The following is a 21,200-nucleotide window of genomic DNA, read 5'->3' as shown; positions in this document are numbered from 1 at the left end:
GCCTAGACTGGAGTGTCCTACTTCCCTGGAATCCTAGATGGGAGAAGACAAACAGCTCTTTACTGGAAGAGACTGAGGCACAAAGGAGAAATGCCTTAAGTTACGTGTTTAATCATAATAAACCCACCAACATACTCATCTAAATTTGTGTTATCCCTTTAAAAATAGCTATCTCAGGAATCTCGTCAGTTAGTTGACCATTACTGTCAGTGGTTATAACCTTTAGAAGACTTCTATGAGAAATATATTGTGCCAAACACAAGTGACATTATAATTGCTTATGATATTTGTTGTATGAATGAAAAGAAAAAACAAGCTGTCCTTAGAAAATAAATTAGATTCTTGTTATCTTAGAAGGTGACAAATCTTTGTCCTTTAATAGTAGATTTTGCCTGCATACAGTAGCTCACGCCTGTAATCCTAGCACTTTGGGAGACCAAGGCGGGTGGATCACCTAGGTCAGGAGTTCGAGACCAGCCTGACCAACATGGTGAAACCTTGTCTTTACTTTAAAAAAAAAATATATATATATATATAGATATGAAAATTAGCCGGTTGTAGTGGTGCGTGCCTGTAATCCCAGCTACTCAGGAGGCTGAGGCAGGAGAATCACTTGAACCCAGGAAGTAAGAGTTTGGAGTGAGCCAAGATCACACCACTATACTCCAGCCTGGGCCACAAGAGCAAAACTCCATCTCAAAAAAAAAAGAGTAGATTTAACTGGGGAACAATCCAGTCGTGTAGCTAAGTAACCCACTACATGTGGGAAGAAGGACCTAAAATAGATATACTTAATAGTAGATTCTTTGGGAATGAGACTACAATTCAGATATTTGGTTAAAACATGACTGTTCTTAAAAGGAATAAAAAGAGAAGACAGGAATCCATGCCTTTGTTGCACCCTCTTGACCTCACTTAGGGTGTCAGCCTGTAGCCACGGTGTGCCTGGCACAGTCTGATTTCCTTCCTTTCATTTTCATGATTGTGTTTGGGCTACCATGAAAGCTTAATGCAAGACAGTTTTTACCCACTGTCCAAGGCAGTAACCATGTGGTCATCCTGGGTAGGAATGGGATTGGGAGGTTGTGTGGGTTAACCTTAATAAGTCAAGAAAATTGATCCAAGTTGTGGTGTAAGGGTAGAAGGCCAGTGATTAGTCCCTAAGAGAGTTCTCTTGAGAGTGAATAGGAGACTGGGGATGTGTTCAGAGTCTTGAAAGGGTGTCAAGAATCTACCTACAGCTGTCTGCAGGGCTGGCTAGGAGGGTAGCCTGATATAGCAGGACATTGCTACAGGGCTTAACATGAAAAAACAAGTTATAAGTCACACTTCAAATCAATCACTATTCAGTATGTGGAGCCCATGAAGATCACTGGGAAATCATTGCATGTATGTATTTTTCATGTTATTGATTTTTAGCTGAAGTATTAAGTTGCTAAATCTTAACTTCCTTCATGATCTTACATACACAGGAATTACTTCTGATTCTTTAGTTACTGAAACTAATATAACATCAGTGGAAGAGCTGGCCAAGAAGATGGAATCTGTGAAGTCTTGTCTTTCTCCAAAAGAGAGGGAACAAGTCACGGCGACACCCCAAATAGCCAAGGGAGAACAGCATAATTATCCTGGTATCAAATTACAGATTGGTCCAATCCCTAGGTAAGCAGACTCTAAAGCAGGCTTTGTGTTCACAGACTTAATTCTGGTCCAAGTCTCAGTTTTTCCTTCATAGATCTAGAGTAACAGCAGCTTATAGATACTTCTGCTTCATATGAGGTTCAAATGGCTTAATCCATCTTTGGCATTCAGGAAAGAACTGAGAATGAGGGGAGGTTGGAACCATTGACAGGAAGGTCTGTGTCTTTTCTTTGCACACACCATCCCCCTTTCACCACCCTAATGAGACCTGACCTGCAGTAAGGAAGGTGCTGCCAGAGTCAGGAGGGGTATTAGAATGCATTCACCCCTGCCCTCCTAAGGTCTCTCCTACCTTTTCACTCTCATTTGTCCTGCACTTGCAGATCCTATCTGCCTTTCTTGCAAGTCCTGACACAGTTGGGTAGGGTTGGGGCGATAAGATGGGGCACAAAGTCCCAAGCAGGAGCAAACTCTGTAGCTGTGGGAGGAAAGGGACAGTGAATACCCCTTTAAGAACAGGGAGAGCAGTGGAGTATGTACCAGTCAGAGACTGCTCATAAAGTCAGAAGCATTTTATTTTGTAACAAGTATAAATTTAAGGCAGAATGCATAGTAATTTAAGGAGTCATGTCAGGGCGTCAGTGTCATTTTCTAAACTGTGAGTGTAGCACCACTCTTCTCTGATCATGATCTGGAAAGAATTCCAAACAAGGGCATCAAGACAACCGTTCTGTGTTTTAGTTCCCTGGAAAGCACAGCTGAGCCTCTTCCAATCCTAAACTCTCTGAGACATACCATTTTCCCACTACAGGAAAAAGAGCTGGGCATGGTGGCTCACACCTGTAATCCTGTCACTTTGGTAGGCCAAGGCAGGAGGATTGCTTGAGCCTAGGAGTTCAAGACTGCCCTGGGCAGCACAGGGAGACCCCAACTCTTTGAAAAATAAAAATTAGCCAGGCATGGTGGCACGTGTCTGTGCTCCCACTTGCTTGAAAGGCTGAGGTGGGCAGATCCCTTGATCCTAGGAGGTTGAGGCTGCAATGAGCTGTGATTGCACCACTGGACTCTAGCCTGGGCAACAGAGTGACCCTGTCTTTAAAAAAAAAAAAAGAAAAGAAAAAAAAAGCTAGAAAGAATCTTGGAATTCATTAATTCAACCAAATTTGATATTAGGCCCCATTTCCTTAAAACCTATCACCTGTTTTGAGAACTTACAGAATAAACACCAACTGCCAAATATTTGCAAAATATTTTATTATTCAAATAAAAGCCACACTTCATACCTAATAAATCCTTATGCTTACACCATCCAAGAACAGATGGACACCACCCAATACATTCTGGAAATCAGGGAAAAGCCTTTTTTTTGAGACTGGGGTCTTGCCATGTTGCCCAGACTGAAATACAATGGTGTGATCATAGCTCACTGCAGCCTTGACTTTCTGGGCTCAAGCAATCCTCCCACTTCACCCTCCTGAGTAGCTGGGATTACAGGCATGTGCCACCATGCCCAGCTAATTTTTGTATTTTTTGGTAGAGATGGTGTCTTACTAGGTTGCCCAGGCTGGTCTTGAACTCCTGGAAAAAGCCATCTTCAGATGAAAGCTGCTCTAGACATATCTCTTGCATCGCCCTGTGTTAAAATGTCTTCCCTGTTTTTATTATGGAATAAGAAACAAAAAATAATAAAGAGACTTGTTTTAAATGATAAGGTTTTTAATGCATCTCTTGCTATCTCTCAGAATAAATGGGATGCCAGAAGTGCAAGACATGAAACTTATCACTCCTGTACGGCGTTCGTCAAGGATTGAGCGAGCAGTGTCCCGCTACCCAGAAATGCTGCAGGAACACGATTTAGTAGTGGCTTCTCTTGATGAACTGTTAGAAATGGAAGAAACAAAATGTTTTATATTCCGTAGAAATGAGGCTTTGCCTGTAACGTTGGGGTTTCAAACCCCTGAATCATAATTTCTTGATGCTTTTTTTAAAAAGGTGTTTCAGAACCTCCATAAGACAAGAAGTATTCTTGTCCAAGTGACCTGGAAAAAAGTGTGTAATAGAGAGGCATCGTGGATGCAGATTATGGACTCTCAGGACTTAAGTAATTAACTGGGCTTACTCTCAAATGTTATCTCCCCATGGGAAAATCTTTGCTTTATGTGTTTAAGACTGTAGTTTGCCAGTTTTACAGTATACATAAATTTCAAACTTTTGAATACCCTACAACTATGATAAAAATTTATACTTTATTGATCTACTTTAATCCCAACATAGTTTTTTATATCAGAAGGTTGGTCCCACAATATAATGGGACTTTTCTTTCTGCATCCACCTTAGCAGAGGGCAAGTCCTTTCATCGTGGAAGATCTGAACTTTGACGCTAGCTTGACAGGCTGAATGGACCTTGACTGATGGCCAAGTCAAAACCCCTCATTTTACAGATGAGCTTATGCTAGCTGTGCTTTGCTCCGAGATCATAAATTTATGTGTGATCTTTGACTTCCATCACAGTATCCTTGTAAATGAGAGATAATTCTTGTTTTTCCTGTGCCAGGTCTCAGATGAAACACAATCCTGAATGGGCATGGTCATCTAGCTTTTATATCCAAATCTAGTTTTGCATTTGTTACTCAAACACTTCAAATAACAAAAGAGGGGCAGGGGAGAGGGGTGGGGAGTGGACACTTGCTTCTTCAGTTCCTTGCTCAGCTAGGGGATAGCTGGCCTGGGAAGGCAGTGCAAGCCCCAGAGACTGTTGTAGGTTGCTTTTTCTTCCTCCTGGGCAACTATTCATGGAAAGGTTTTACCTTAGTCATTATGTAAATATAATGTGTAGAAAAACCTAGTCAACACATTTTATATTTTAGCTTTCTTAATATTTAAGTATTATCTTAAAACAACATTAAATTTCTATTAGTTCCTGCTTGTTTATCTTATTTATTATAGAAAACCGTCATGGCTTTGCATAGAGAATTAGGAGTTTGTCTAAGGATACACCAGTTGGCTGTCCCAAGAAACCTCACCAGGAGCATTCATTACCAAGGAGAATGGACTTTGATCAAAGGTCTGTGAGCCTCATCCAGAAACTAGATTTTTTTAAGGGAAGCAGATCTATTTCTGAAAGTCAGATTTATAATAAAGCTAAAAAAAACTGAGCTGTAAACCTGTAATACCAGCAGACTTTCAATAAGAGATAGACTCTTACAACTCAATTGTAGAAAAACAAATAATTAAAAATTGGAAAGGACCTCAACAGACATTTCTCCAAAGAAGACATAAAAAGTGGCCAATAGGTATAGATATGAAAAGGAGTTCAGCATCATTAATTTTAAGAATAATGTAAATTAAAACCACTGTGAGCTATCACCTCACATCTGTAAGAATGACTATTAACAAGACATGAGATAAATGTTGATGAGATTGTGGAGAAAAGAGAACCTAGTACACTTGGTGGGCATGTAGATTGGTGCAGCCGTTACGGAAAACAGTATAGAGGCTCCTAAAGAAATTAAAAATAGAACTGTTACCTGACCCTCTTCCAGTAGGTATGTACCCAAACAAGGTGAAATCAGCGGCTGGGTGAGGTGACTCATGCCTGTAATCCCAGCGCTTTGGGGTGGGTGAATCACCTGAGATCAGGAGACCGAGACCAACTTGACCAACATGGTGAAGCCCTGTCTCTACTAAAAATACAAAAATTAGCCGGGCATGGTGACGGGCACCTGTAATCTCAGCTACTCAGGAGGCTGAGGCAGGAGAATCACTTGAACTCGGGAGGTGGAGGTTGCAGTGAGCCAAAATCACATCACTACAGCCTGTGTTACAGAGCAAGACTCCGTCTCAAAAAAAAAAAGATTAAATCATCACTTCATAAAGATATCTGCACTCCCATGTTTGTGGCAGTGTTATTCTCGATAGCCAAGATGTGGAAACAACCTAAATGCCCATCAATGGACAAATAAAGAAAAGAAAATATGGCATATGCATGCCATGGAATAGTATTCATCCTTGGAAAAGAGGGAGTTCTTGCCGTTTGCCACAACATAGATGGACCTGGAGAACATGCTAAGTGAAATAAGCCAGACACAAGGAGAAATACTGCATGATCTCATATGTGGAATATTTAATTTTTTTAAAAAAAGGAGCTCAAGTACACAAACAGTGCTTACCATAGATTGGAGAAGAGGAAATGGGGAGATGTAGGCCAAGGATACAAAATAGCAGATAAGACGAACAAGCCTAGAGATAGGGCTAAAGTTAATACAATTGTATTAGGATTTTTGTTAAGTAAGTAGATTTTAGCTGCTCTTATCACATGAAAAACTGTGAGATGATAATGTTAATCTGCTTCACTCTAGCAACCATTTTACTATCTATGTGTATCCCATAACATCATGTTGTAAATCTTAAATATACCTAATAAAATAAAATTGTCACCAAAATGCAGGAATTAGAGTTCACTTTACCTGTGAAGCCAAATAATGCTCAGAGGCTGCTTAGAGATCAGAGTCTGAACATGGACTTAGAGAAATCAAATATTGAAAATCACCAGGCTTAGAGAGTCTGAAGCGAGTCCTGTGTTAGGAATATTCTTGCCTCACATCTCAAACACTGTCCTGAGTCCGTCGACCAGGTCCTCATGATTGATCCTGCACTGCCATCCATTGCTTGTGCACTTACTTTTTTTCTGGCTTCTAGAATGGTCCATCTTTGCCACCTAAATCCCTCCCCTGACCCCAGGCCTAGGAGTCTTGTCTCTTTAAGGTGGTTTTATGTCTCCTCAAAACCATTGTCTTTACATTAAAGATTAGTTCTGAAAAGAGCAGTTTTATTTTCTTTATTGCTAGTTCCTTGCAGGATGTCTCACAGTATTACCCTGGGTCCCAACAATAACAGTGTAGGTTGAACTGTTGGTGTCTAATAATGTATAAGTTTCAAAATGGCAAGTTGGAGGTTTTGAACAGCCTCGTCGGACTATAGAGTCTTCCAGACACAAAAGGATGTGGAAATGATTGTGGATGGTACAGCAGCTACAGAAAACTGCACCCTAATTCTGGGGCTCTTTGTAGATACTCAGTAACCCTCTTGTTTAGTAAATAGCTGCTCCTAGACATAGGGAGCAAGAAGGAGGGAGAGTGGAAAGGAAAGAAGGTGGGCCCGTAATGATTTGGGAAGGAGATTGATAGGGAATTGTAGTGGAAATACGGGCCTTTGCAGAAATCAGCCTAACGTTGTTCAGGGATGGCTTTTTAGAGGAGGTGAGTGTAAAGCAAGTTTTAAAGAAAGAAAGGTGGGGGGATTATATATGGTATCTCTGTGCAGAATGACCATGAACCAGAAGACAGAGGAGAAGCACGATGGTTCACATTTATTAGTGCTCACTATGCCAGGCACTCGACTGAGTCTTTTACCTACTGTAAAATACTGTTCCTGAGGCTGGGCATGGTACCTCATGCCTGTAATCCCAGCACTTTGAGAAGTCGAGGCGGGTGAATCATCTGACATCAGGAGTTTGAGACCAGCCTGGCCAACCCATCTACTAAAAATACAGGCGTTAGCCAAGTGTGGTGGTCGTGCCTGTAATCCCAGCTATTCAGGAGGCTGAGGCAGAACTGCTTGAACCTGGGAGACGGAGATTGCAGTGAGCCAAGATCGTGCCACTGCATCCCAGCCTGGACAACAGAGCAAGACTCAGTCTCAAAAAAAAAAAAAAAAAAAAGTTCTTGCCTGCTGGCATGTACTCCCTCTTCTAATAAAAGCACCCCAATCTGGGTGCGGTGGCTCACACCCAGCACTTTGGGAGACCGAGGTGAGCAGATCACTTGAGGCCAAGAGTTCAAGACCAGCCTGGCCAATGTAGTGAAACCCTGTCTTTACTAAAAATACAAAATTAGCCAGGTGTGGTAGAGTGCGCCTGTAGTCCCAGCTATTTGGGAGGCTGAGGCAGCAGAATCACTTGAACCCGGGAAACAAAGGGTGCAGTGAGCCAAGATCACACCACTGCATTCCAGCCTAGGCGACAGAACAAGACTCTGTCTCATAAAAAAATGCACCCCAATTTCCCTACTACCACCTCTTTCCTGCTGACAATCTACGTGGTTTAAGAAGAATGGGCTCAACCCCAGTATAAGCGTGTGACCGAGGCCTGGCAAAGTCAAACTTGGCATTTCCCTGGCCAGTGGCATTGATTGGAGGATGGGGTAGTGTCTCACAACCAGTGAGGCATCAGTTCCCAGACTTTCATTAGATACTTCCTGGTAGAGTAGCTGAAAAGATAGAAACCTGGAGTTTGGGGACAGCCATCTTATAACTTCGTGGACAAAACCTGCTAGAGAATAGTACCAACACGGAATAAACTTGAGAGTTGGAGAGAGCAAGCTATGTCCAATGCCTGATTTGACTCCCTGGTTAATGCTATGCCTGGAGCTGGGCTAACCCTGGACTTTTTAGTTATATGAGCCAATAAATTCTCTCTTTTCTCAAACTAATTTCATTAGGTTTCCTTCAGTTGCTAAAGAAAAAATCCTGACTAATGTACACACACACACACACTCTCTCTCTCTCTCTCTCTCTCTCTCTCTCTCTCTCTCTCTCTCTCTCTCTCATAATAGCATAGAAAACCCTTATTTAGTGCTTACTCTGGCCAAGCTCCGTATCCGTTATCTCACTATATCCTTACAATAGCTTTATGACATGGTTATGGAAACAGAGTAGTTAATAAATGTCAGTCCTGCAATTTCAAAATCAGGGCTGTCTGGCTTCAGGTCCGGAACTTTTAACTCCTATCTCATTTAAAGTAAGGAAATGAGGAGTAGGGTGATGATAAGGAAACAACACATCTGAGCAAGATAAATGATTGAACTGTTCCCAGTTTACCAAGCAGGAATCACTGTGACAGCCAAAGTACTGTCATTTATTCTACAAATAAATGATCACATTTTTACCACTAGTTCACTACCCCAGAGATGCTACTTCTGTTCTCTTCATTTCCTGACTGCTCAAGACGATGCCAGAATGAGATGTCAATTCAGCTGCTGTCACTAGTCCCAAATGGAAATGCGTCTCTCTCACATCAGCCATCCGAGTGACAGCCCAATGCTAATCTAATGCCAAGTCCAGACTATGTCTGTCTTGTGACTCCACCATCCCTCGGAGGCAGCCTCGTCCATGTGGCCAAAGAAGGCTCCCAACCAACTTCGCTCTCCAGCCAGCTGGAAGGGGGAAGAGAGGAAGGGGAAGGCACACCCCTCCTAAGGTCACAGATTGGAAGTTGGACCATTACTTCTGTCCAGAATTTAGGGGCCAGAACTTGGTCACATGTCCCCACCCATCTAAAGAAGCAGGGAAATGTGTATCAGATGGCCACATGCCCAGCTAAAAATTCTTCCAGAAATGGGAGATGACTGTCAGTGTCTGCACACAGTCTTGGAAGCAATGGTGTGCTTCTGTCTCTAAGGTATAGATAAAACAGGAGTGCAGAGGTGACATCAGGTTTAAAAAAAAAAAAAAAAAAAACTCCCCAAATAGAAGGATCTGTCCTACCTCCTACCGAGACACATTCCTGAGAGTTTAGAAGCAGCATTCTAATCCAAAGCCCTATGTCCTTTCTCCACTTTCTCTTGTCTCATATTATTTGCCTCGCCCCTTTCCCTGCAGTTCTACAAGAGTAATAATAAACTGGGTGACATGCGTCATTCAATAAAATACTGTAGATGCCAGAGACACAACGGTGAGCCAAAAGGACATTACCTTTTGAAGCTGAGAGTCCAGTGGGGACACATGTTAATCTAAGAACCACAAATGCAAGTCTCCAAGGCCTGCGAAATAGAGGCCTATGAGCGAGGGACTAAAGAGAAACTGGTCTAGTCAGGGAGGTTAGCTGAGGGGAGAGCAGATGTAACAGGGAGAAGAGGCAGAATGGGCCAGGCATAGGAAAAGCACAGGAAAGGCCCTTTGGCCACCTCTCTCCTGCCCCTGCCCCTCCCTCTCTCCTCTCCCTCGCTAGGATCCCCTAAGGCATTTCTGCCAGATTGTTTATCCCTCAGTCCTTTTCTGTTTCCTCTCTACCCTGGGTAGGAATTCGAAGATTTGATTTTTGTAGTATTAGCTACTACAGTGTATTTCAGGACCTTTCTGGAAAAGTATGGGCTCTAGGGTCTGAGCAGTTTTTCTGATAAATACTGTCCTTTAGCCCTTGAGTAAGAATCAAGTGTTTAAAGACACAGGCCAGTGAGACGCGGTATCCACCTGGAGAACCTGCCCCTCCAGGCTCTGGGACCTGAAAGTCAATCCAGGGAAAGGAAGAAAAGGCCTTAGCAGTGTCAAACCTGGAAGCTTCTGAAATGCAAAGAAGATGTTTAAAAAAAAAAAAAAAAAAAAAAGATGCCAGACTTGGTGGCTCACGCCTGTGATTCCCTACACATTGAGAGGCCAAGGCAGGCGAATCACTTGAGGTCAGGAGTTTGAGACCAGCCTGGCCAACATGGTGAAACCCCGTCTCTACTAAAAATACAAAAATTAGCCAGGTGTGGTGGAGTGTGCCTGTAATCCCAACTACTCAGAGGCTGAGGCAGAAGAATTGCTTGAACCCAGGAGGTGGAGCTGAGATCGTGCCACTGCACTCCAGCCTGGGCGACAGAATGAGACACTGTCTCAAAAAAATAAAAGTAAACTCTCCGATTCCATGGCCCGTTGTCCCTTATTTATCCTCAGGCATCCAAGTGTTGCCATTGTTTATCCACAGAAAATGAAGCTAATGAAATGTATCCTCAGACCTGTTCCTTCAAGGGTTCGCTTTGTCATTTCAAACATACAGATTCAACCTAGGTCTCCCTAGAATGCCAGATGATACCACTAACAGACAAAAAGTGAACTGTAGGAGTAAATTGAAATCAGTGACATCAGAACAATGATGCTTCAGCACTTTAATACCACAGAGAAGCTTCTAACACACTCGAGAGTGAAGTTTTAAAATCGTGAGTATGACTTTTTATGTGTTTCAATGCGTATATACAAACTCAAAGACATTTGGGCACTCTCATTTAACATCTTTCGTAGTGACCCAGATGAAAAAGCAGTTAGTCAGGCAATACAGATCCAATCAGGTTTTATTGTTCTTACTAGTAACAGAATCAGAAGTGCACAGAAATACCTATTTTTTAAAAGAAATATTTAGAAATAAAATTGGATATGATACATCATCCGTTCAAGAGAAGTAGGTAAAATAATTTCACTTGTGCACACATTTCCAAACATCTCAAAGACTGCCAGGGATGCCTTGTAGGTTAAGAGCAATACTCCCTCCTCCCTAGAAGAAGTGTTTGCAGGCTCCAAATCTGCTACATTTAGGAGATTTCAATACAGTTGCTTTTTCCTTCTTCTATACTTCTGTTGTCTGAAAAATATCTCAAGTAGAAGATGACCCGTGATGCTGGCCCATGTCTGGGACCCCGTCAGCCTCGATGCAACTCTCCTGGTCCTCATTTCTCTCTTTGCCCTCACCCTTATAAGAAACACAGAAAGTGACTATGGATATTTTCTTCCCAAGCTCACACAGTGACTCCCAACCAGGGGTAGATAATGTGTCAAAATGCCATAGGCTGGATCCTGATGGGGTGAGGATATAGAGGGATCAAACCACAGGCTTCCCCAGCAAGCCACTGTTGCTGACAGGAGTGTGTCCATCTCTCTGCTGGGCTAGGATAGAAAAATAGTTGCCAACCACTGATTAAAGCCTGTGAACACACATGAGTTTTGAGCTTCTCCTACGCAGGAACGAAGTAACTTACACTTTGTTTTCTAAACTGCTCAGCACACGGGAGGTGCTCAGTAAACACTGGTTGAAAGAATGAATGCTGTGCCTGGTACAACACAGCCAAATGGGACCTATAGGATGCACATCTTTTAATGTGAGCCCCCAGAAAGCCAAGGGAGGAACAGGAGCCTTTATGCAGGGTTTTAGGGGTACAGAACCCAACGAGGAACCCAGGCATCCACTCCTGTCTCAGCTCAGAGGCGGGTCAGACCCCATAAAGTGTCAAAAGGATCTGAAGCTAGAGCTGCTAGTCGTTGATGTTAACAAAGCGTGTCTGGGGAGGAAGCCTCGGTGTGGCAGAGGGCGTGTCCTGCAACCTTCCCTGGAGGGAATGGTATGTATGGATTGGCCGACAGCAGTCTGTAGGGTAGGGGTGCAGGGTCCAACAGTGCACAAAGCACTGCTGAGCAGAACCTGTCGCCCTTTTGGATCCAACGCCGCTTTTTTTTTTTTTGAGACAGTCTTGTCCTGTTGCCCAGGCTGGAGTGCAGTGGTGCAATCTCAGCTCACCGCAACCTCCGCCTCCTGGGTTCAAGTGATTCTCCTGCCTCAGCCTCCCAGGTATCTGGGACTACAGACTCCCACCACCATGCCCAGCTAATTTTTGTATTTTTAGTAGAGACAGATTTTTACCATGTTGGCCAGGCTGGTCTCGACCTTCTGCCCCTCAGGCGATCCGCCTGCCTCAGCCTCCCAAAGTGCTGGGATTACAGGCGTGAAACACCACACCTGGCCCCAATATCCCAGTTTAAAAACAAATATTTAACTTCTACTTTTCCATCCTGAATTGAAATTCGTCGATACAATTATCATCTCTATAATAATTTAAAATATCAATATAATACCCTAACTATAACAAAGGAGAAATAAAAAGAAAAGCATTTTACAATAAAATAATATGTATTTTTACATAAATAATCAGGAATGACTATGCTTGCATACGAAAACAAGCCCACAAGGCCCCCCCACCAATTGCCTCATGCGCCCTGAGGTTGATACAACCCCACTGGGAACCACTGCTCCAAGCCCTCTGTGGCCACAGAGCTCCTCGGCCACAGCCACTCACCCTCTGGCTGCAGGAGAGGAGGCGGGAGGCAGGGTCCAGACTGGCCCGTTCTTGCTCCACAACTGACTTATGTGGCATCTGTAGGGATCAATGCAAGTGGAGGTGGAGCACTCCGTCCCAGGTACGGCCTTCCAGGATTCCTCAGCTATGCACAGGCTCCCCTGCTCACAGCGGCCAGCTTCCCGCCCAACAACGTTGCTGCGGAGGAAGGCGCCTCGGAAGGTCAGCAGGGGCATGAAGGTTCTGGTAGCCAGACTTCACTTCCTCAAAAATCCCAGGCCAAGGCCAGGCGCGGTGGCTCATGCATGTAATCCCAGCACTTTGGGAGGCCGAGGCAGGTGGATTGCTTGAGCCCAGGGGTTCAAGACCAGCCTGGGCAACATGGTGAAACCCTGTCTCTATAAAAACGTAAAAATTAGCCGGGCATGGTGGTGCACGCCTGTAATCCCAGCTACTTGGGAGGCTGAGGCACAATAATTGCTTGAACCCAGGAGGTGGAAGTTGCACTGAGCAGAGATTGTACAACTGCACTCCAGCCTGGGCAACAGAGCGAGACTCGGTCTCAAAAAAAAAAAAAAAAAAAAAAAATCCCAAGCCAGGAAGATTGACAAGGTCAAATTTCTTTAAATGTTTTGCCTTGTCACTTTTGGGGAGGGGGAGCCAGTGTGTTCTTCACCTGTCTGGTCTCTACTTTAACAATAATATCTACCAGCACAGATGGCTGTGCCTGGACCCCCAGCTTTGCCCACAGGAGCTCTCCGGTCCAGCCCATCTAAGAGCCCAGAGATGAGATGAGGCCACCCGGTGAAAACCAGTTCCCCCAAGCGTGTGGCAGCACAGTGCAGGGGACAGAGTGTGACCCTTGGAGCTTGACAGGCTCACATCCCAGCTGTGTGGTCCACTAGCTTTGTGACAGCAAGTCACTTAGGTTCTCTGTGCTTCCTCGTCAATGATAAAATGAGGAAGATAAAACCTACTTTGCTGAGTTATATTGAGTATTAAGCAGAATCGATGAAAAGCACCCAGCCCAGTGCAGGAAGCACAGCAGACACTCAATAAATGGTTTTTCCCCTCTCAAACATCTGGAGGGCAGCCAAGGGCAGCAGGGAAAGCAGGCGGCAGGGAACCTCAAAGGTCTAGCTTCAAGTCCAGATCCTAAACTGCAGGCTGTACATCTTATCAAATGGAAATGATGATACCAACTTGGGAGGACTGACACGTGCAGGTTCCAGGGAAGCCCTGCGCTGGCCAGTCTCATGACTCCTGCTAACCCTTGCCCAGTGCCATCATAGCCATCTCTGCCACCCTGTTCTTAACCCGGAAGCATCCTCCAGTCTCCCAGAGGAAAACCAGCCAGAGTGTTTACTGTAACATCGGCTGCCTCCTCCACCCCCTTGGAAGTCACTGTATGTTTACTGAGGATAGGAGTACTGTGCCTTCCTCCTTGCAACTGATACCTTTCTACCAAGGAAATGATGAGATAGTGTGGTCTCAATCTAAAGCAGAAGTTAAGGTTGGGCACGAGGAAGAATATCCCTGCTGAGGCATCTTATCTGTATAAACCTAACTCTTCCCATGCATCTGTTAAGACAGGGACAGTTATCTGCAAGGCTGTGACCCCACTGAGTCTGAAGGTGGGAGATTGAGGCTGGTGACCTTGCAAGCTCCTAGCAAGGCTGGGGACCAGTGGGTCCTTCTAGGGCAGACGTTCAGGGACAGCCATGGAGATTCCACAGAGACCCACCAACTCCGGGGCCACCCGAAACAGTGAGCTGAGCAGGTAGTACAGGAAGTTGAGGCAGGTGGCAGTGTAGAGGTCAGCGTAGCGCATCAGCCGGCTGGAGAAGAGTGTCTGGCGGAAACCGCAGCGGAACAGGCTGCCCACGGTGCTGTAGCACAGGTCCAGCTCCCGGGTGACCCTCTGGCCAGAGGGGCAACACACTGAATTGAAATCCCAGCCCACCTAAGCCTGCCCTCGCCTACTCCCTTTCTGGGCAACCCTGGCCTCTCTGGGCCTCTCACCGGGGGACATTGAGGCCTATGCCCCTCTGTAGGGAAGGAGCAGCATGTTGTAGACTTTTGGAGGTGGGGCTTTTGGAGGTGGGGCAGCTCCCCTCTTTGCCACAGGCCCCACTCCAGCTTTCCATCACAGTTACCTGCCTGGCCCCGGAGATGGACCACCCAGGACTAAACCCGCAGCTTAATTTACCTTCTGAGTCCAACAGAGGACTTGGCAATGGCGACACCCCCAGCCCCGCTCCTACTCTCCTGGCAGGCCCCACCCCGCCACCAGGCCCTGTTTCCTTGTCTGCTTTTAGAGCCTAGAGAATGGTCCCAACATTTACTCCCAGGATGACCCCTCTCTGAGCCTCAGTTTCCTCATCTGTAAAATAAAGGTGACAATCCCAGCTCCGTCCACCTCTTAAGGCTGTGGGGAAGATCAAACGACTGTGCTTTGTAAAAGGCTCTGCAAAGACCCTTTGTGATCGGCCCCAGCTGCGCTTAGGATGACCGAGTGACCTGATTCCCTCCATCTGGCCGGCCCATGGGCACCTCCAGCTTTTTGGTGGCCGGTCAGTAATGCCATGAGGGAACACTGTCTTTTCTTCTCTTTCCCCAGGACCCTGGGCTCAGTGGCCCTAAATCACATTTCCTATCAGAACTGGCTAGTGGGTCAATAAGGGCCCAGCCAGCACGCAGGCATTTCCTAGGCAGGGTGATAGGCGAGGACTGCGGGACTGCCCTTTGGAATGTCGGCCAGCAGAGGGCGCTAGCTGACAAGGCAGGTGGAGCCCAGGTGCGGTTGAGGAGAATCCGGTAACTGGGCCTTTGGCACCAAGGACAAAACCAGCAGGCAAGCAGTCGGGAAGCGAACTCGGCTCCACTCCCCCTGGGCCTGTGCTTTCCTCCCTCACCACCCAGCTCTCACCTGGATCTCTCTCTTGGTAAAGCTGATGACTTGCAGCTCACAACTGCTCCCATCCATGTGCCTGGTACAAAAATAGCCAGGTGACCCAGGGGAGACACAGAGCCTCCGAGTGCCAGGACAGTCTCATTAGACCCCAGCAGGGGTAGGGTGGGAGGACACCGTGCGGGCATCCAGTGGGGGTGCCGGGCTGGGGGTGTGCACACGAGCGAGGGCAAGTCCCTGAGTGCTGGACAGGTTCGGAAGAAGGGCCTAGAGGTCACAGAGTGTGGGCAGTCCCAAGGGGGTGAGAGGGGTCCCCACATCCAGTTTGCTAGGGAAGCTTAGCCTGAAACACATCTTGTTGTTCTGATAACCTTGGCCAGGACCTCGCTGCCAGGAAGGGATGTGAGCCACTGCCCCTCCATCCCTCTCCCTGTCCCATCCCACCCCCAGAAAGGCCAGGGTCTCACTGGTTTGGGTCTGCCAGGTGCGTGACCAGCCTCTTCAGCTCCTCCATCCTCTCTGAAAAGCCGCCAGGGGTCAGTGGGGGTGAGTGATGGCCCGTGTCACCCACTGACCCTGCCTGCCTGTGTCTGCCGTGGTCCAGCCAAGGACTTGCACTCCCCCAGCTGTGTACATAACACCCCTGGCCCCTTACATCAGGTGAGACTCTGCCCAGACCGAAGCAGGGACAGCGTAGGCCCCGTAGGCCCCATGGGACAGGGGAGAGAGTCAGGCGACCTTCCTGAGGTCACATGGCAATGACTCAAACCTAAAGCCTCAGCTCTCAGGACAAACCCCAAATTGTGTGGGCTCACACGACTCCCTGCCCTGGAGGATGACTTCAAGTCATTCCTGGTTTGGAGGGTGTGTGCCTTCCACTCACTGAACCTCCTCGGGGTGGGTGGGGAGGGTGGGGTCAGGTGCAGGAGGAAGGTGCCACCTGCAGTTTTGCCCCTACTGGCTGTGTGACTTGGGGCAGGCCGCTTAGCCTCCCTGGGTCTCTGTTTCCTTGTCTGTTTCCTCCCCCAGAAACAACAGAGCGGCCAGGATTCCTGGTCACAACTGCTAACTTCCCACGGGCAAAAGGGGAAGGCAGTGCTGGGGCCTCTGCACAGGCGGCCAGTACCCCTCTGACTGTTCACAACACCAACAGCTCACCCTCCTCCCGGGCCCAGATGTCCAGCTCCCAGGACAGCTCAGGAACCACCAGGCAAGTCTGCCAGCCCTGCCGCTTCTTGGACTTCAGAATGTCCCCAAAAATGTGGTCCCCAATATACAGGATGCCCTTCCCCCGAACCCCAAGCAGCTCACACACCATGTCCGATGAGCCTGCCCCACCAAGGGAGGACAGGCACCCGTTTGCCCTTCTTGCCTTGGGGCAGGTGACTTGGGTCTGGCGAGGGGCCTGGGTTCTTAGCTGAGGGAGGGAGGGTTCCCAAGGAGTGATGGGGCATGGTGGCAGCTGGTACCTCCAGAGTAGAGAGCACAATGCTGGTGCGACCCTGTGTAGGTGCCCACGCGGAGCTTTCCTGAGTCCTGGAGGGGCAGAGGGGTGCCCTGGAGCCAGAAGAACCACATCTTTGGTCTCTAGCTAGGGAGGGTCTCAGGGAGCTGGGAGTGGCAGAGGTAATCATGGGGGTGTGGGAGGAAGGAGGCAGCAGAGGGCGCTGAAGGAGGCCTCAGGTTCCCTGCCTCCAGGGACAGACAGGCCAGCAAAGCTGCCAGCCGCAAAGGCAGGTCAAGTCTACGGGGCAGGCAGGCTGCCCTCTCTAACCATGGTCCATGGGTGCAGGTCGACTGACCTCTGCACCTGCCATTACCGTGTTGACCTGCCTCAGGACCACCCCCTCTGCAAAGAGGCGGGGCTTCTGCGTGTCCACCACTATCGGGTCGAAGTAGGACCTCCAGGGCCTGACCGAGGCCTCAGCCTGTTGGGGGTGCACACGAGCCGCACACGCACAGCCTGGTAAATCTGACCTTGCCACAGCCGGTCACCCACCACAGGCTGCCCTCTCCCCACCAACCTCCCAGCTGGATGAGACCTCTCCAGCCCCTGGGAACCAGGTCTCGCTGCCCAGCATCCCCAGCCAAGCTGGGCAGTAGAAAGTGCTCAAAAGGAACTTGTGGAGGTGGGTGTCGAACATCATGTGCACCCTCAGGCCAGCCTCCAGATCTCCTCACAGCACAGACCCAGGGACAGGTGGCACCAGCATGGCTACCAAGTTAGGGCCCTGCTGCCTGCCCAGTGACACCTGGTCATTCCCAGTGACCAGGCCCTGTCACATTCCCAGCACCCCTCCCTTTGACCTGCCATGCCCTCATCTCACCCCCTTTCCGCCGCCCCTCCCCACAGAGCTGACTGCCTCCTATCCCCCGCAAAGGCTCCTCCCATGGCCTGGCTGAGGTCACCAGCCTCCTACCCACTGGGGAGCTTCCACTCATGAGAAATGACCACTCACACACTCAGGTCTTCCTCAAAGGGAGGCTGGACGTGGGAGAGACCCACGTCTCTCCCTGGCGCCCTGGCCCTTTGCACAGCCCACCCCAGCCATGCGCGCAACACTCCAATACTCACCTCACTGATGCTGAACAGGTAGGTCATGATGGCCCTTTACACAGCCCACCCCAGCCATGCGCGCAACACTCCAATACTCACCTCACTGATGCTGAACGGGTAGGTCATGATGGCCTGGCAAGGACAAGGCAGGGTCAGGGCACCAAACTTGGGCCACCGCCTGCCTCTGCCCTCACCCACCATCCCCCTGGCACACTGGTGGCCACAGGAGCAAGATGGTGAGAAAGTTGCTCATTCCCCTGAGGCCTTGAAAGGCCAAGAAATGGAGCCCAGGAGACCAGCCCAGTGGTGGGGGTAGGAGGGTCTTTGCTCCCCGCCCCACCCCTCCCTGTTGCTTGCAATGCCTCCGTGTCTCCTGGGGCCAGGAAGGAGGCGGAGGGCCCACCCCTCCATACACATACTCAATCGGTGTAGTTGTAGCTGCTGTTGGTGGCCAGAAACACTTTCCCAACCTCCTTCATCTTCCCCAGCGGGATGGGGAGGCGTGGCTGGAGCAGAGATAGAGGGACTTGCAGGGGTGGGACTCCCAGAGCCACCCTGGGATCCCCTCCTCAGGTCTCAGCCTTCTGGGAGCCCACCCCAACCCAGGCAGGTAGGCACCAGGCCCCATAAAATGACCCCCAGCACCTGGGGAGCAGAGCTCAGCCTAAACCTCAAAGAAAGCCAGGGAAGGGTTGCGGGGGGCAGCCCTGCTGCTTCAGGGGTGATGGCCATGGCCCTGGGTCTGTGGCCACTCACATCCTTCTCCACATATTTCTCCAAGTCCTCCAGGGTCTTCTCCTTGAGACAGCCCTGCAGGAGGGAGCAAAGGGCCGTGTGTGTGTGTGTGTGTGTGTGTGTGTGTGTGTGTGTGTGTGTGTGTGTGTGTGTGTGTTTGTGTACCCACCCACATGTCTGTGTCCAAGATGAGGAGAGTGGGTGGCTCTGGGAAGCCCAGACCAGACCTCAGTCCTCAGTGGGAAGTGGATGGAAAATCTACGGGGACTGGAGGCCCGAAGGCTGCCCAGGAGAATCAAGAGCAGACAGGTCAGGGGTCCGGGGGTCCTGGACCACTCACTCACCGACTGGTGGACATTATTTATGGCATCAGTCACATCCTGGAAGGGGCTTCGGAAGGACATGAAGAGGTTCCCATGCTGATAACCGGTGTCACAGCTGGGGCAGGCCAAGAGGGGACAGGGGACGTCAATAAGGGGACCTGACGTGACCTCCAACCCTGAGTCCCACACCAGAGTGACCCCACCAGCCACACTGAGGCCTTCACTGGGCTTATGTCCCAGCCATCCTGGGAGGGGCATCACCCAGGGCTAAGGGTCACCCCTTGGGGGCAGCACCGGTGACAGGGTTGGGGGCCACCTTGCAGTAAAGGCCTTCCCACTGAGCCTTCTGGAGCCCTTCCAGTCCCTCAGGGAACCCTTGGGGGGCCCCCACTTTGGGATTTGGTCCCTGAGCAGTGACTGTGTCCTACTGGTCGCCCCAGGGCTGGACAGGGCATGAGACGCACTTGGTGTAACGGGAGCAGCCGGAGGAGAAGTCCACCAGGCAGGCACAGAGGTAGGTTTCTGGGGCAGACGGGCCGGTCGGTTGTCAGGCCAGGGAGCCAGGCAGTTCCCCACCAGGCCAGACCTGGAACCCTCAGCTCCGGACCTCGGGACCACCTCCCGTGCCCCCAACCCTCCACCCACCAGGCAGGTTGAAGAGTGCATTGAGGATGTGGAAGCACTGCAGGTCATCCCTCTGAATGAACTTGTTGGGGTAGAAGCTCCAGATCTCTGCCCTGAGAAGGAGGTAGGCTGGGGGCAGCCAGTGCCCCCTCCCCAGTGCCTCCTGGAGGCCTGTCCAGGCTCTGGCCATCCCTTCCAATCCCCACCCATCCCTTCTGTGCTGAGCCTCCCCCGTGGGCCTGTGTCCTTCCTCCCTCCCTCTGTCCTCCCCCACAGTGGGCAGTCCTCCCCTCCTGGCCCGCCACTCTCCCGGCACCCTTTGTCCCTTACTCTGAGAGAAAGGTGAAGCCATGGGCACCCAGCAGCACATTCCCGTGGGCATCCACCTTCAGCAGGTTCCCATAGAGCGCACTGAACAACAGCCCCCTGGGGACGGGGGTCGGGGGGACTGTGGGTGGGAGTACCAAGGCCGGGTGGCCTCCCGCCTGTCCTGAGTCACACACCTGGTGGGGAAGGTGGGGTTGTAGGTGTAGCGCAGGATCTCATGTGGGTATCCGATGCACGCTAGGAGCTCCAGCAGCAGCTGGAAGGCCAGGGCCTCGTAGGCTGGGGACTTGTAGGCTGCAGAGGCCCAGACAGAGTCAGGGGGTTGGTACCTGGCCGCCCAACCCCTGCTCCCTCCACTCCCAATACGCTCTGTTCCAGCCCTCTCTACCAGCCAGAGTGTATGGTCCATGTCGAAGCCAAAGCAACGAATCTTCCCCAGTGCCAGGCTGCGGTTGACAAAAATCCTGGGGAGAGAGAGGAGGATGTTGGCATCAGCCCCCCAGCCCCTCAGAATCCAAGACTCAAGGACGGAGTGGGCGGAAACCCAGCAGAGGAGGGCAGAGCATTCCCTGCAGCTGCAGAAAGGATGGAGGAAGTGGGTCAGGCCAAGCCGGGGCCCTGCCTGGACCCATGTGTGTCCGAAGGCAAGTGCGAGTGTGCGTGTAAGCGTGTGTGAGCATGTGTGCAAGCGTGCATCTGAGTGCGTGCGGGTCATCAGCAGTTTGCTGTCCCGCCGTGCAGGCGTGTTACAGGCATCCGACCCTGTAAGAAAGTATGTGCAGTTGTTGGTGTGAGGGCTGTCACCTTCTGACATGGGACTCCCCTGTCCAAATTCAGAGATGATGTGTTTGTCACAATTGGATAGCACGTGTCACTGTATCCGTGGTGAAGGGGAGAGATCTTTGCGGAGGGAAGGCAGTGAAGGGGACCTCCTGCCGGAGTGTGTGTGGTCAGTTCCCGGATGGGCTGCTGCAGCTATGGAAGCGTGTCCCTTGTGAGTGCAAGTGCTCGTCTGCATTTTGGGAGTCCCCATCGCTGTGTATTTAAAGGAGTCCCTGTGTGCTGCTGTGGCGTGTGGGGCGTTTATGGGCCGACACCCCTGGCCCCCACCCCAGGTGCCCATCTCACCGCTGGTGCCAGTTCTGCTTCGGGCCTTGAGGGGAGTCCAGTCCCTCAGGCTCTCCCCGGTCCACACTGGCCAT

General features: G+C 49.5%; 2 protein-coding genes across 2 annotated transcripts in view; one reads left to right on the top strand and one right to left on the bottom strand.

The window, feature by feature from the left end:
• Positions 1-4,566, top strand: part of CKAP2L (cytoskeleton associated protein 2 like) — a 26,671-nt gene extending 22,105 nt beyond the window's left edge. Inside the window, exons 8-9 of the mRNA XM_001092735.5 lie at positions 1,473-1,662; positions 3,384-4,566. Coding sequence (XP_001092735.5) covers positions 1,473-1,662; positions 3,384-3,609 — 416 coding nt within the window. The 3' untranslated portion in view covers positions 3,610-4,566. The remainder of the gene's footprint in view (positions 1-1,472; positions 1,663-3,383) is intronic.
• NT5DC4 (5'-nucleotidase domain containing 4) lies at positions 3,496-21,200 on the bottom strand. Its single transcript, XM_077959014.1, is given in 18 exon segments — positions 3,496-3,519; positions 12,522-12,599; positions 15,451-15,511; positions 15,900-15,951; positions 16,591-16,761; positions 16,902-16,968; positions 17,235-17,360; positions 18,089-18,121; positions 18,409-18,495; positions 18,746-18,799; positions 19,069-19,162; positions 19,512-19,569; positions 19,693-19,792; positions 19,794-19,800; positions 20,002-20,097; positions 20,175-20,297; positions 20,394-20,462; positions 21,127-21,200. Coding segments are annotated over 18 exon segments (1,374 nt in total).

Source organism: Macaca mulatta, chromosome 13, assembly GCF_049350105.2.
Source record: "Macaca mulatta isolate MMU2019108-1 chromosome 13, T2T-MMU8v2.0, whole genome shotgun sequence".
Taxonomy (NCBI): Eukaryota; Metazoa; Chordata; class Mammalia; order Primates; family Cercopithecidae; genus Macaca; species Macaca mulatta.
This window is presented reverse-complemented; position numbering and strand designations above follow the sequence as displayed.